We start from the raw sequence: 15,708 nt of genomic DNA on the forward strand, positions 1-15,708 counted from the left end.
GTGTTGACAAATGAGCTCCTCTGGGTGTTTTACAATGCACTGAATAGATTCTAAATCCCAGCTGAATGTGTATAATGTCCTTACAAGCAGGAGCAGCTTCGGTGGTTAGTTTGAGGCTGCCTCTTCACCCTGCAGGGCACCCACCCACACATTTAATAGAAGAAACCTGAACACAAGGAGCCGGCGCTACAGTCTCTAAGGTGATCCACGCCGTGGCCAGACAGGCAATTCCTTCACTGCCAATGAATGGGGCGGCTGCTACACATGAAAACCTTTATCCCCCTGCATGTTTATTTATCCACAAAGCGCTGAACAGTTCCATTATATTTAATGGCATATGACGTAACTGGCGTTTATACACATAGCCCTGGTAACGGAGGGGTCACGCCATAAACATTAGATCAGGCTGGAAAAAGATATTAGTGTCGCCAGCGCAAATTGCTATGATTGAAGGGAATATGCCACTAGAATACAATCTGCCTGTATTTCAACCTGCAGTTAGGAACTTTGGCTTTGTGCTTTCTTGTAAAGTAGATTTAAAGTAAAAGGACTATGGCACACAAGCACTTCAGCCAATAAAGGGACAGTATATGCCGCTTTTCAACATCAGCTGAATGAATAGGGCTTGTGCTAAACACATTATTTGCCTATTATTTTACTTAATAAATTTATTTAGGGGGTTTCTGTTATTTCTAGCACCAAACAAGAATATGAAGCCACTTCCTGTCACTTTTGGTCCCAAAGAACTTCAAAGGAGCTGATTAAACTATTTACCAGTCCACTGATATACCCTTGATAATGAGTTGATCGACAGCTGCTGCTTAGATAAGGGAGAGGTTTGTTTATAAGGTAGATAGGAATCAAACTGCCCTGTTTGTAAAGAAAGGGGGCGAGTTCAGTTACCATAGGCCAACCTTTAGATTAGTGTTTTATAATGGCAAAAAATGGGAAAAAATATTTTTTAAAATTAAAAACAAGATTGGCTGTAACTTAAACAAATATTTAATAAGCCAGTGTGTTTTAGGTGTATACTATCTCTTTAAGTAGCTTCATTTGCAACCTTGCGACCATTGGTTGCAGGGAAGATCATTCATCTACTCCACTAATGTTAAGAGCTGAACGGTCAGATACGCAGGTACAAACTTTACAGTTCTATCCCTATTTTCCCTAAATTTTCCACCCTGGCCAATCAATGAGACGATCGATATCCAAGGCTTTTGCCTCATCAACCCCCCCCATACACGCACCGAATATTGTACAAAACCTCATTTTGTATGATAATATATGTGCGTGTATGGGCACCTTAACACTTTCTGTGCCATGTGTATAAACATTCTAGTGTGCCTAAAACATTCACTGCACAGGCAGGATATATATATATATATATAAACCATGTATCCAGAGATACAGATCATATAAAGCTGCAGCTGCAATCCAAAATGAGTGGATATGCTGCATTTTAAACACACAGGCCCTGGTGAATCCTGTAATTGTAGACAAAAGGTCACCGTGCAGCCTCTTTATAAATAGCCAAGCAGGCCAGACATACATCTCCCCTTTAACCCTTTGGATATGGCAAGGCTGTGCAAAATACGCTGACTCTCCACTGAGTAGAACTAGCCAAGCAAAAGGCGAAGGAGACTCAGCAATGCTCCCAATCCAACTACTATATTCATTGTACATATGGGCCAGAATTTAAAGTGACAGCGCAGCACTGAAGCTGTAATTCATGCAGATGCACCATATACCCAGGAGCCAATACCCTAAGGATGGCACTTAGTTTTGCACAAATCTGTAGAGCTTGGGCAGGCCAAAAAGAAAGGGCCAACTGCCAACAGAGCACTTTAGGTAGTCAGATTGGTGTTTGTGTCCTATAGAGAATTAATGAGCAGTGATCATGGCTGCGACCTGAAGGATCAAGGGAAGCCAGGCTGTATAAGGAACATAGCCATGATTCTTGAGTGGTGTACCTGGGAGTGCTGATCGAAATCTCAATTTCTAATACCTGCTCCAGTCTTTACCCCTGTTTTACCAGCTACACCAGTAAAATACCAGCAGGGTGGCAATCCTACATATGGTAAATGCATATTTAGTATAGATATGGGATCCGTTATCTGGTAAACCTGTTATCTGCAAAGTTACAAATTACAAGAAGGATATCTCCCATAGACACCATTATTAGCAAATAATTCTATTTTTAAAAAATGGTTTCCTTTTTCTCTGTAATAATAAAACAGCACCTGTACTTGATCCCAACTAAGATATAATTACCCCTTATTGGGGGCAGAACAGCCCTATTGGGTTTATTTAATGGTTAAATGATTCCCTTTTTTCTGTAATAATAAAACAGTACCTGTACTTGATCCCAACTAAGATATAATTACCCCTTATTGGGGGCAGAACAGCCCTATTGGGTTTATTTAATGGTTAAATGATTCCCTTTTTTCTGTAATAATAAAACAGTACCTGTACTTGATCCCAACTAAGATATAATTACCCCTTATTGGGGGCAGAACAGCCCTATTGGGTTTATTTAATGGTTAAATGATTCCCTTTTCTCTGTAATAATAAAAACAGTACCTGTACTTTATCCCAATTAAGATATAATTACCCCTTATTGGGGACAGAACAGCCCTATTGGGTTTATTTAATGGTTAAATGATTCCCTTTTCTCTGTAATAATAAAACAGTACCTGTACTTGATCCCAACTAAGATATAATTACCCCTTATTGGGGGCAGAACAGTCCTATTGGGTTTATTTAATGGTTAAATGATTCCCTTTTCTCTGTAATAATAAAACAGTACCTGTACTTGATCCTAATTGAGATATAATTAATCCTTATAGGTGACAAAATAATCCCACTGAGCTTAATTAATGTTTAAATTATTTTTTAGTAGGTATAAGGTATGGAGATCCAAATTATGGAAAGATTCCTTATCCAGAAAACCTCAGGCTCTGAGCATTCTGGATAACAGGTCCCATACCTGTACACGTTTTTTTTCATGTCCATTGCTCATTAAGATCATTTTCATTGTGTTTTATTTCCTGCTTTGTGGTATAGGAAGCTGCTCATGGTTGTCCCTTGTGCGGCTCCTGTACCCTCCCTACCAAGGTGATAGTAATACATTTTTCAATGAGAACATTAAAGGCACCGGGCAGCAGTTAGGAAGTCAGAACAGAAGATGAGCAGAGGGTCGGAACAGAAAAACAAGCAATAAATAAAAATGATGATAAAGTGGAGGCCTTGCAGTATGTGTTTTTGGTAATAGTAATGCTAATAAAATAAAAAGCATTAAAAATGAACTTTCCCTTTAATAGCTTCCTCTAAGTTTGTTGATCACAAAATATTCCTACAGTAATGCACAGCAGTGGAAATGTTTATGCACTTCATAATCAGAAAAGCCACAACTCCTTAACCCCCTAACCCACTGCAATGAGAAGGAGTTGTATCAGAACTGCAGGCAGCGGCACCGGAAAATAATACACAGAAGGACTTGAGGGTTCCAGTGTGTGGTTGAACCCAATGCCTCCATTAATAACCCTCTGTACCACACCTATTATGCTCCAGTAGATATCCCCAGCCATAAAAATAGCTTCCTATACACACTACCCAACAGGGATAGACATATTTTGTTGCTCAAATACAGCTCTCAGACTACAATGATTTGGTCTGAATGGTGATCTTCATTGGCCAATAACACTGCAAGCAGTGTGTCAAATGTGACCATTAAATGTTTCCCAAAAGGTAAGCCCTCCTGGCAGGGTCAAAAAGAGCAATAGCCTATAGCACATTCTCATTATAGAGTGTTTGGAACAACAATCAACCGGCAAGTGACATTAAAAGTGAATGGGGGGGGGAAGGGGCATTTTTGCCCCCAACCATTCACCACAGATGGTAAGCCCTCCTGGCAGGGTCAAAAAGAGCAATAGCCTATAGCACATTCTCATTATAGAGTGTTTGGAACAACAATCAACCGGCAAGTGACATTAAAAGTGAATGGGGGGGGGAAGGGGCATTTTTGCCCCCAACCATAGAACTACAAAATGCTTGAAATCACTCCATTTGCCAACACTACACCCAATTTCTTTAAAAGCTAAATGCACCACTATGGAGCACCCATGCATCAATAAGGGCCACTGGGTGTATGACTCCACTTTCCAGAGTGATACCTGCCCAGGACTGGACTAGCCAGTCAGAATACCACTGGTGGGCTCCAATCATCAGCCCTTTCTTATTTCCACAATGAGCCTACTCTATACCATCTGGCACTGTGTCCATCTAACGGTTTTGGTTGTGCCATAGACAGAATGTTTCCTTTTCTCAAGTTTATGAGTGTGAAGATGAGCACTCTCTTCAACGAATTCCCTGAAAAGACTGCAGAGCACAAAACACCTCTGTGCCATGGGCTTTTAGCTGGCCATACACATTCAGATTTTACGTACGTTTAAATGGAACAATCTAAAACGAACATTCAGATTGAAATTGTAGGATAATAACCAATCAGAGGATGTTCTGAACATGAAATAGTTGGCAGACACCAATTGTATGAAAGTGACTTCCATTGTAGGTCCCCCAAGGATATCACATGATACACAGTAGATGTGCAGATTTTTTCATTAGCCGACCAAAACCATGGTCGGCTGATTGCCATGGTGCGAAAATTATCGGGAAAATAATATGGAGCCGGCACACGGTTTTATAGGTATGTGTATCACAACTTATAGACAGATAGATATTTACAATTGACAAGAAGACAAGCCTCAGGGAAACACTGGCAACAGTTGTGCAGAACTATCACAATCTTCCCCTGGACAGATGATATTGATACAAAGATCTACTCATTTGGAAGCAGGTCTTTGCACAATCTGGCCAACCAGATCAAATTGGGCTCATCCAATTGTCTGGACCCCAGAGCTCCATGGGGCCCAACTATGTAGTAGTGTCCGTAATGCAATGGCACTCAGGGCTACAAACGGGATGAACCCTTAATTCAAATTTTTATTGCGGTAGTGCAATACCCCAATAAAAATTTGAATTAAGGGTTCATCCCGTTTGTAGCCCTGAGTGCCATTGCATTACGGACACTATTGCATTTTTGGAGGGTGCCGATCCCTCTGGCAGTGAGCAACGGGCGCTTGTTTTTTCTGGAGAATTAAGGGTGTGCGAGGAAGGTCTTTTCTGTTGGCCCAACTATGTAGTCCAGGGCAAATTCCCAGTTTAAGGTCCCCATACACGGGACGATTCTAGCTGCCGATATCGGTCCCTTAGACCGTTTCAGCAGCTAATTGGCCCGTGTAAGGGCACTAACGATGGCCCTGCCCGACTGATATCTGGGCTGAAATCAGCTAGATATTGATCGGGAGAAGATCCCCTCGCTTGGCGAGTGTATGGCCACCTTTACTCCCAAAACTTTCCCCCCTTGCAGAGCTTCACGCACCCATTTGCCGGAGCACGCCCAAAACTAACCTTGGGCAGATCAGCTTTCTATTATGATTAATAATGTATAGACTTATTTAGTAGAATGCAGGCAGCAGGCGAGGCTAGGAAGGCTGCCAAAACTACACACAGCCCTCTCAGCAATGAAAGCTGAGCACCTAGCAAATAAAATTGCCCACAAAGACAAAATGCACATCCATCTAAACCAGGAATTTACTGACAAACAGTGTAATAATAAAGATATTCCATATTTGCGGATTTTATAGGTATAAGGATGATTTATTTCGAAGGAACTTTTGATTGAAATCTACAGGAATAAATTCAATGAACGCAGTATGGCAGCGCCCACTCAAACTGATAAGCAAAACTGTATATTTTAGGCATATATGTGCATATCCATCAGTCATATGTATGTACTCACCACTGTAAATGCAAACAATACTTTCGCAGAAGAGGTAAGTATAAATAAGTAGGATATATGTTTTCTCCCCTTATAAGGAGAATATTAGCAGGTATAGAAAGCGGGAAAGAAAACTAGATTTTCTGTACCATAATGGGGGTGGAAAGGTCCTCGTGTTAAGCAAATCCTAAATGTACACAGTAAGTACAATATTTGCACAGAGATTAGGCCTTTGTGTGCAGAGAGGCAGTTAAACCGAAGTGAATTCATTTATTACAGATGCTGCTAGGATGAGAGCAGTGCCACTCGTGCCATTTAATCACGGTTATCTTAGTGCAATGTCTTACTACGTCCCAATCTGCCCCAGCACCTTTCCAAGAGATACTCCCCAATTCACTCCCAATCTGCCCCAGCACCTTTCCAAGAGACACTCCCCAATTCATTCCCAATCTGCCCCAGCCCCTTTCCAAGTGACACTCCCCAATCCACTCCCAATCTGCCCCAGCCCCTATAAAGCTGGCCATACAAGAACTGATATTATCGTACGAATCAATGTTTTGTACGATATTCGGTGAGTGCATGGGGGATCGAAGAGACAACCAATATCGCAAAAGCTGGTCGTCTCGTCGGTCCGGCAAGACAAAACATTTTCCAAGCAAAAGCATGCATTTATGGCTGAATCATCAGATAGTAGTAGAATTCCTATCCTATGGAGTTTCTACCTCCATATCTGACGATTCTGCCCTGAATGTTAGTGGAGGGTACGTACGATGGTCACAGGAAAGATCGAAATTATAACGTGTATGCCAACCTTAAACAACACTTTCCAATCTACTCCCAATTTGCCCCAGCCTCTCCAAGTGATAATCCCCAATCCACTGGAATCCCACACACTTTTGGGGAAACCCTGCCCATACTGGGTCCCCTAACTGCAGCTGCACTGTTTAAGGGACAACCAGGAGGCATGTATAAAGGTAAGTGAACAGAAATGCACATATTAAATAAGAACTGGGGGGGGGTGGGCAGTGGTCCTACTCATTTCAATAAGAGGAGGCTGGAATAGCAGGGCTGGTGGGTTTGGGTGTAGTATTTCCTTCTACGCATGTTTCATTCACAGATCTGCTGCCACTGCATAGTGTGAATGCTACAACCAGCAGTGTCAATGAAATGCAAGCCTAATCCTACTCACACTACAGACAGCTGTGCCACTGCTACTAGCCGGACAGTTTCAGTGAGAGTGACGTTGGCTAGACTTTGTTATAAACTACAACCCCCATATCCTAAACACTCATGATGCTCATAGAGCAGGGATCACCAACCTTTTTTACTTGTGAGCCACGTTCAGATGTAAAAAGTGTTGGGGAGCCACACAAGCATGAGAAAAGTTCTTTGGGGATGACAAATAAGGGCTGTGATTGGCTTTGTGGTAGCCCCATGTGGCCTGCAGGAGGCTCTGCTTGGGGTAAAACTGTGCCTCTGGGCTTCCAAAACTTGTCTCCAAGCCAGGGATTTAAAAATGGGCACCTACTTTGAGGCCACTGGGAGCAACATCAAATGGGATGGCGAGAAACAAGAAACACTGTCATAGAGCCAAGCTCAGCCCCAGGGGCCCAAGCCATAATCAGGATAAGGCATGCTTCTTTTAAGTAGAAGATACTCTTGAAACACTAGTACAGTAGAGTGACTGTAATCCCACTTCTGATGAGCCAATAGGGGCTGAATAAATGTTGGACCCCCAATAAGTTTGGCTGCAGTGAATTGCTTATTGCAGGCTTATATGGAGTAGAAAGGCAATTATGCAGTGCAGTGAAACTGTAATACGCACCTAATAATGCATGTGAATAGCTCGGATGTCCAAATGGACCCTCATTAATATTTAGCATTTATTAAGGTAGTGGTCAATATCTCTAGTATCAGTTAGTAATGCGTTAGTAAGCATTTCTACATAATCATGTGTCTTGGACAAGGTGATCACAATGACTGACAAAGGGTTTTTTTCACCCATGCAAAAGGCAATTTTGCTCAGGTGATAAAATAACCCATGGGCCATTACCCTCAGAACTCCACTTATACTAACCAGACCCACAGCTGGAAAGTCAAATCTATGGTCTTCATTTGACCTTATTTGAGGAAAGTGCAACATTATGTGTAATGCAAATACTCGCTGGAGCATTTTTGCAGGGAGGACCAAAAAAATAACAATAAAAAATGTTGCTTCCTGATTATCCAACACTTTATAAACAGTAGTTCCAAACTTAGGCTGTAAGATATAGCCTATGGATTATAACTAGGACTGTGCTGAATTTAGCTACTCCACAATCATCAACTCTGTGCCTGGGGCAAAGGGGGGTTAAGTGACCTGACAAGGACCTGACACAGGAAAGGAATCTGGTTTTCCTGCTTTTGGAGGAATAATGCTAAGCAGCCACCGTTACTGTATGCGGGATTATTGTAGAACAATAATAATTATAATGTCCACTAATTATACACAGAGTTGTGAAAGGACACTGCCAGAAGTATTTATCCAAAAGCATGAAAGTGTTTGTAATATTATTAATATACACTGCAGCACTGCAGACATTATACATCTATCCCTGCCCCAGTAGAGCTCACAATCTAAACTCTAAACTGTGTCTTTTTACATCAATGCAGGAGGATAGGCAACTACAGGGTGCCCCTAAAATGACCACAACAAAGGTGGCCATACACTAGCCGATACTCTTCAGTATGCAGCTGAAAAGACAGATACAGTACAAGTGGCTATACACACTATGGGCACTTTTAAATGTTTGGGCAAACAGCTGAGGCCCCTCACCTACCGACGCACCATGCATGTTCTGTCATTGATTAACAGGAGAGATGGCAGTTACATTATGTACAGTAATACTGACCTAACAACCTATGGAATGTTTACTTGGGGGGGGGGGGGGGGTGAATGTGTAGCGGGAACCCGCACAATACAGAGATGGAACCAAAATACAAGGATGCAGTAATGGGCAAAAGGAAGACAAATCGCGTGGCTTTTTTTAAAGATGGACTCCAATACAGCACTCAATACAGCCTCACAGACATCTATGTACCGTAATTATGTTATTATTATATAGCTCCTATGCATTGTAGAGGATGGAACTAATGCGCATGTTTAAGTTGCTCTGTACGGAACCAATCAGCACAGATATAAGAGGGTAAAGAACAGGGAGCCCATGTGATGGTCTATATAAAAGCTATATAAAAACCCGACTGGAATAAACGCTTGCTCCACACAAAGTCAGTAGGCACGTTGTTATTTCCAGTCCCTGTACAGTGCCATGTTGTGTTGCACGGACAGTCTGTACAATCAGGGAGGTGTCAGCTCAATTATAGAAAATAGCCTGACCACGAGTCAATATGGAGAGCTGCCAAGCAGGAACACCTTGCTTCTACTCCAATGATCTGCCCTTCTGCTACCGGGCACACCCCCTAAATCTGAGGGACGGTTGGAAGCACCCTGGGCACAGCAAAGTAGAATGGAAACATTACTATAAAGGAAACAGCAGGCCCACAATAGCCTCTCTGACTCATGATACCAACAGCTTCCAACTCCCCAGTAAAGCGGGCTGTCCCATCTGGCACCCTGACAGCCATGTACAGTCTTAAAGCGACAATACATGGATAATAAAGTGTGCAGCATGTACAGAGTATCGTTCTATGTGCAACTAGTGTTTAATGTTTGTTCTATAAGCTAGTTGCTAGGGCCCCAATACCCTAGATACCAGGCACAGATTAATAGGAAAGGAACTGAACAAATCCCCAGCATTAATCTGCTTATCAGTCTCAGTGACCTAAAAACCCAGACTGCAATAGAGAGCTGTATTTGTTTACCTGCGTCTCCTCTAGTTCTCACAGTACCAAAAGCTACTCTTCCTCTAGGTCTGTTTAACAGATGGTTTCTGATACATTGTTTCAGGAGTAAGAACCAGCAGAGCAGACACTATATACAAACACAGACATACTGAACCCATTGAAATCCTTTACTAAATGTATCCTGGAATGTTAGTTGAAATGATATTTTCTTTCATTATGCATCCCCTTTATAGACACAACATTTTATAATCTGACTTGCCTCTATACATGCTCTCCACACATATGAAGGATAAAGGGCAAATCAGTAGATTATACATATGATTATGAAATAGATAAAGAGAAAACTTTGGTCGCAGAGGAAGAGCCTTCGATGTGCGTGACTAATGCTCAGAGTATTCACGTCCAATTCTGTGCACACCAAATTACAAGGAGGGGTTCTGATGGAACACCTTCATTCCATTACACACAGGCAACCCTGCACTGCAACAGAAGCAACATCAGCACTGAAGTATTGATCAGGCAAGGAGATATGGCTAATTATTAACTCCCCGGGCTGATCACGCTGATTATAGGTCATTACAATGCAGGGAAAGCAGTAATGGATATAATGGATCTCCAAAGTGATTATTCCCCAGTCTGTACTGGTGAGGTTCTAAGGAAGGAGTGATGAAGAACACACAGGAATGCCAGGTAATCCCTACGAGTCAAAGGGCTAGCAAGCAAACACTAAACGTTGCCAGAGGCAGGCATACCTACAAAACAAGACCTGTGGCTATAGCTGGTCACTGTCGCCCAGTTAGGGAGCCACTCACACAGTCAAGCCTTTAACAGCAGTTCAGTAAGCAAAATAGCAGTCGTAGGGTGAAGACACACGGAGCTACGAGTAGCAGCAACTTGTCACGGCTACTAAAATAGACAATGCTGATCATTTACTGATAATTGTCTCTACAGGTGTTTTAGCAGAGGCAGTTCTCAGTATTGTCTATGGCAGGGGATTTTCTGGTGTCTAAGGGCTCTGGCACACGGGGGAGATTAGTCGCCCGCGACAAAACTCCCTGTTCGCGGGCGACTAATCTCCCCGAGTTGCCTACCCCTGCCATCCCACCGGCGAACATGTAAGTCGCCGGCGGGATGGCAGACGCGGCGGCACGATTTCGCGCAAATCGCTCCGCCGCGTCTGCCATCCCGCCGGCGACTTACATGTTCGCCGGTGGGATGGCAGGGGTAGGCAACTCGGGGAAATTAGTCGCCCGCGAACAGGGAGTTTTGTCGCGGGCATCTAATCTCCCCCGTGTGCCAGAGCCCTAATAGCTGTGACAAGTAGCTGCTGCTAAGTAGCTTTGTGTGTCTTCTACCTTTGGTTAAAAAGTAAATGAAGCCCAGCAGCAAGCTGGTTAAACTAATGGCAATTTAGGGTGGCACCCAGAGCTGCAGTGGAGTGGTGCATGAAGAATTCTGCCCAGAAGCAGCCTAATTGCAGCTTTATTCATACCCAGGCAATTCAGAAGCAGTTATTGGCCAACAAGTCTCACCATACACTAATGTTCAGATGCTTTTTTAACTTACAGTACAGCTGAGACAGCACGGTAGCCAGTTAGCAAGACACAGGGTTAAGGTGCTATTCAGGCAACCTCAGAGGTCGTTTAGTCCCAATTCCAGCCCTACTAACTCAGACAGGCCGGTACAGGGAGTTCAATTGTCAGCTGTGCAGAGTGGCAGTCCTATGAGTGAGGTGCTACTCTCCAAGACAGGCCAATGCAGCCAGCTCAATGGGGTGCTACTCAGCCAGGCTGGCCAGTCTAGACAGACCAATGAATGGGGTGTTCCTTAGCCCAGCTTGCAGGCAACTACTAGTGTTGTGAGTGATATTCTCCCAGGCAGGTTGAAACAGACAGAGCCATAAGTGTTGTGCTACTCATCTTCAATGTAGGCAGGTCTGTACATACAGTCCCATGGGTGGGGTGTTGCTCACACAGACAGCACTATTGCGTGCCTGACTACTAACCCAGGCAGTCCAGTAAAGAGAGATAACCCCAGTGGCCCATGAATGGGGTGCAACTTGCCCAGCAGGCTAGCACAGACAGAACAGACAATACTTAGCGACTCCCCACAGCCTTATGAATTGGGTATCACTTACCCAGGCAGACACTGCTACAGAAACTTGCAGTACTGTATGAGGGGGGTGCAACTTATACAGGCAGGCAAGTCTGTACTTAGGGTGGCCCACAGCTCCATGAGAGGGGGTGCTGGTCTCCCAGGCAGGCAGGGTGTCCGACAGCCTTATGAGTGGGGTGCTACTTATGCAGGCAGGCAAGTTGGTATTAGAGTGGCCCACAGCTCCATGAGAGTGGTGCTTAGTCTCGCAGGCAAAAATGTTGGTACTTAGGGTGCCCCACAGCCCATATGAGTACTACTCACCCAGGCAGGTCAGTACTTAGGGTGCCCCACAGCCCATATGAGTACTACTCACCCAGGCAGGTCGGTACTTAGGGTGCCCCACAGCCCATATGAGTAATACTCACCCAGGCAGGTCGGTACTTAGGGTGCCCCACAGCCCATATGAGTACTACTCACCCAGGCAGGCAGGTCGGTACTTAGGGTGCCCCACAGCCCATATGAGTACTACTCACCCAGGCAGGCAGGTCGGTACTTAGGGTGCCCCACAGCCCATATGAGTACTACTCACCCAGGCAGGCAGATCAGTACTTAGGGTGCCCCACAGCCCATATGAGTACTACTCACCCAGGCAGGCAGGTCGGTACTTAGGGTGCCCCACAGCCCATATGAGTACTACTCACCCAGGCAGGTCGGTACTTAGGGTGCCCACAGCCCATATGAGTACTACTCACCCAGGCAGGCAGGTCGGTACTTAGGGTGCCCCACAGCCCATATGAGTACTACTCACCCAGGCAGGCAGATCAGTACTTAGGGTGCCCCACAGCCCATATGAGTACTACTCACCCAGGCAGGCAGGTCGGTACTTAGGGTGCCCCACAGCCCATATGAGTACTACTCACCCAGGCAGGTCGGTACTTAGGGTGCCCCACAGCCCATATGAGTACTACTCACCCAGGCAGGTCAGTACTTAGGGTGCCCCACAGCCCATATGAGTACTACTCACCCAGGCAGGTCGGTCGGTACTTAGGGTGCCCCACAGCCCATATGAGTACTACTCACCCAGGCAGGCAGGTCGGTACTTAGGGTGCCCCACAGCCCATATGAGTACTACTCACCCAGGCAGGCAGATCAGTACTTAGGGTGCCCCACAGCCCATATGAGTACTACTCACCCAGGCAGGCAGATCAGTACTTAGGGTGCCCCACAGCCCATATGAGTACTACTCACCCAGGCAGGCAGGTCGGTACTTAGGGTGCCCCACAGCCCATATGAGTACTACTCACCCAGGCAGGTCGGTACTTAGGGTGCCCCACAGCCCATATGAGTACTACTCACCCAGGCAGGTCAGTACTTAGGGTGCCCCACAGCCCATATGAGTACTACTCACCCAGGCAGGTCGGTACTTAGGGTGCCCCACAGCCCATATGAGTACTACTCACCCAGGCAGGTCGGTACTTAGGGTGCCCCACAGCCCATATGAGTAATACTCACCCAGGCAAGTCGGTACTTAGGGTGCCCCACAGCCCATATGAGTACTACTCACCCAGGCAGGCAGGTCGGTACTTAGGGTGCCCCACAGCCCATATGAGTACTACTCACCCAGGCAGGCAGATCAGTACTTAGGGTGCCCCACAGCCCATATGAGTACTACTCACCCAGGCAGGCAGGTCGGTACTTAGGGTGCCCCACAGCCCATATGAGTACTACTCACCCAGGCAGGTCGGTACTTAGGGTGCCCCACAGCCCATATGAGTACTACTCACCCAGGCAGGCAGATCAGTACTTAGGGTGCCCCACAGCCCATATGAGTACTACTCACCCAGGCAGGTCGGTACTTAGGGTGCCCCACAGCCCATATGAGTACTACTCACCCAGGCAGGTCGGTACTTAGGGTGCCCCACAGCCCATATGAGTACTACTCACCCAGGCAGGTCGGTACTTAGGGTGCCCCACAGCCCATATGAGTACTACTCACCCAGGCAGGTCAGTACTTAGGGTGCCCCACAGCCCATATGAGTACTACTCACCCAGGCAGGTCGGTACTTAGGGTGCCCCACAGCCCATATGAGTACTACTCACCCAGGCAGGTCGGTACTTAGGGTGCCCCACAGCCCATATGAGTACTACTCACCCAGGCAGGTCGGTACTTAGGGTGCCCCACAGCCCATATGAGTACTACTCACCCAGGCAGGTCGGTACTTAGGGTGCCCCACAGCCCATATGAGTACTACTCACCCAGGCAGGCAGGTCGGTACTTAGGGTGCCCCACAGCCCATATGAGTACTACTCACCCAGGCAGGTCAGTACTTAGGGTGCCCCACAGCCCATATGAGTACTACTCACCCAGGCAGGTCGGTACTTAGGGTGCCCCACAGCCCATATGAGTACTTACCCAGGCAGGTCGGTACTTAGGGTGCCCCACAGCCCATATGAGTACTTACCCAGGCAGGTAGGTCGATAGAGGCGATGTGGTGCTTGACAGACTTCTCCTCACTCTCCAGGAAGGCGAGTGCCCGGTACAGCCGGGAGTTCTTATTCCCTTTATTCTTCCGCCACCAGACCAGCAGCACCAGGGCGATCAGTAGCCAGCTGAAGCTCAAGCCGAAGTAGCCCAGCACGTACACGGGGAAGATGAGAACGAAAGTCTTGGAGAACTGATAGAAAAGCCCGGCGATATCCACACTGATCATTCCCTGCTCCTCAGCTGGCACGGCGGCTGCAGGAGGGCCCCCGGGCTGCCCATTCTCCGCTGGGGAAGGCGGAGGCCCCTTCTGTGCGCTGCTCTCGGTAGCCATTCCGGGTGTAGAGGGGGAGAGGCGGCGGGTGTACGGGGTAAATAATTTGCCACAGAGAGATGTGCCCCCCTCTTCCTGCCTCAGCCCGACTCCAGCATGGGAACTCCGCTCTCACCCAGCGCCTTTCCCTTCTGATCGCCCCGCCGCTGTGTGGCACTGCCAGGCACAGCCCAATGCAACCGCAGCCACTAAGGTGGGTCCAGCCACTCCAACACCCACACCAGAGGCCCCGCCCAGCGCCACTCCCCCTACTCGCACACTACAGCCTCTCTGCTTCTGACACCTTGTCACGCCTGAAAACCTATAAGCCACGCCCCGACTCTCCGACACACAGCATAGGCCCTGCCCCACTCACGACGCGTCTGACACCTTAACGCCTGAAAATACGATAAACCACGCCCATCATCTATCACTGCCCTCCCACTGCCCCGCCTCTTCCCTCCCACTTTTCCGTGCACGAAGCCGTGATTTCCCTGCCCAACTTTATTTAAACAAGCAACTTAACAAACAGGGATTATCTGTGCTACTGTCTGGGCTAAAACAGCAATTAATAACATTTTGCTTTCTGTGTTACGTTCCCTTCTGTAACATTGCCGATATATTAATTTGTGCTTAATAATAGCAAAAGCACTTGCTTTATCGGTGGAGATACCATATAATTATTATCAGTACCAGAACCATAATGACAATTATAGGTGGCGTCTTTGGTATTCTCCTTTTACGTTCATTTTGTGCAATATGGCTATAAAACAGAATTTGAACTGACACCTGGTTGCTAAGCACACTGGCCCAAGCAACTGGTCTTAAAACAACAAACTGGCACTTTAAAAAGAAAGTTTTCCAGTTTTCCAACTTGGTTTGTATTTTGCCCACTCCACCAATAAGATTTGTTGCTAATGTTACTAAAAACAGGAAGGGTTATAGAGAGGAAAAATAGTTCCCCCCTCCTCCCTGACCAGGTGGCTAAATAGATGTGGATAGCATTGTTATTATTACCCATTATCCACATTTCACCCACCCACTATGTACAGCTGTAGCATCTAATAATGCTTGCTTGGAGAGGTAATTGGTAAGCTTTGGGGCTCAGCAATTAATGTGAAGGCAATGAGGGAG

The 15,708-nt window shown here is 46.0% G+C and overlaps 1 protein-coding gene across 3 annotated transcripts in view; it reads right to left on the bottom strand.

Annotated features, from left to right (window-relative positions):
• The window catches only part of esyt2 (extended synaptotagmin-like protein 2), an 80,007-nt gene extending 65,051 nt beyond the window's left edge, over positions 1-14,956 (bottom strand). For all 3 annotated transcript variants that reach the window (XM_031904055.1, XM_031904054.1, XM_031904053.1), the window contains exon 1: positions 14,242-14,956. In XM_031904055.1, coding sequence (XP_031759915.1) covers positions 14,242-14,595 — 354 coding nt within the window. In that variant the 5' untranslated portion in view covers positions 14,596-14,956. The remainder of the gene's footprint in view (positions 1-14,241) is intronic.
• Positions 14,957-15,708: the final 752 nt, after the last annotated feature.

This window comes from Xenopus tropicalis, chromosome 6 (genome assembly GCF_000004195.4).
Source record: "Xenopus tropicalis strain Nigerian chromosome 6, UCB_Xtro_10.0, whole genome shotgun sequence".
Classification (NCBI taxonomy): domain Eukaryota; kingdom Metazoa; phylum Chordata; class Amphibia; order Anura; family Pipidae; genus Xenopus; species Xenopus tropicalis.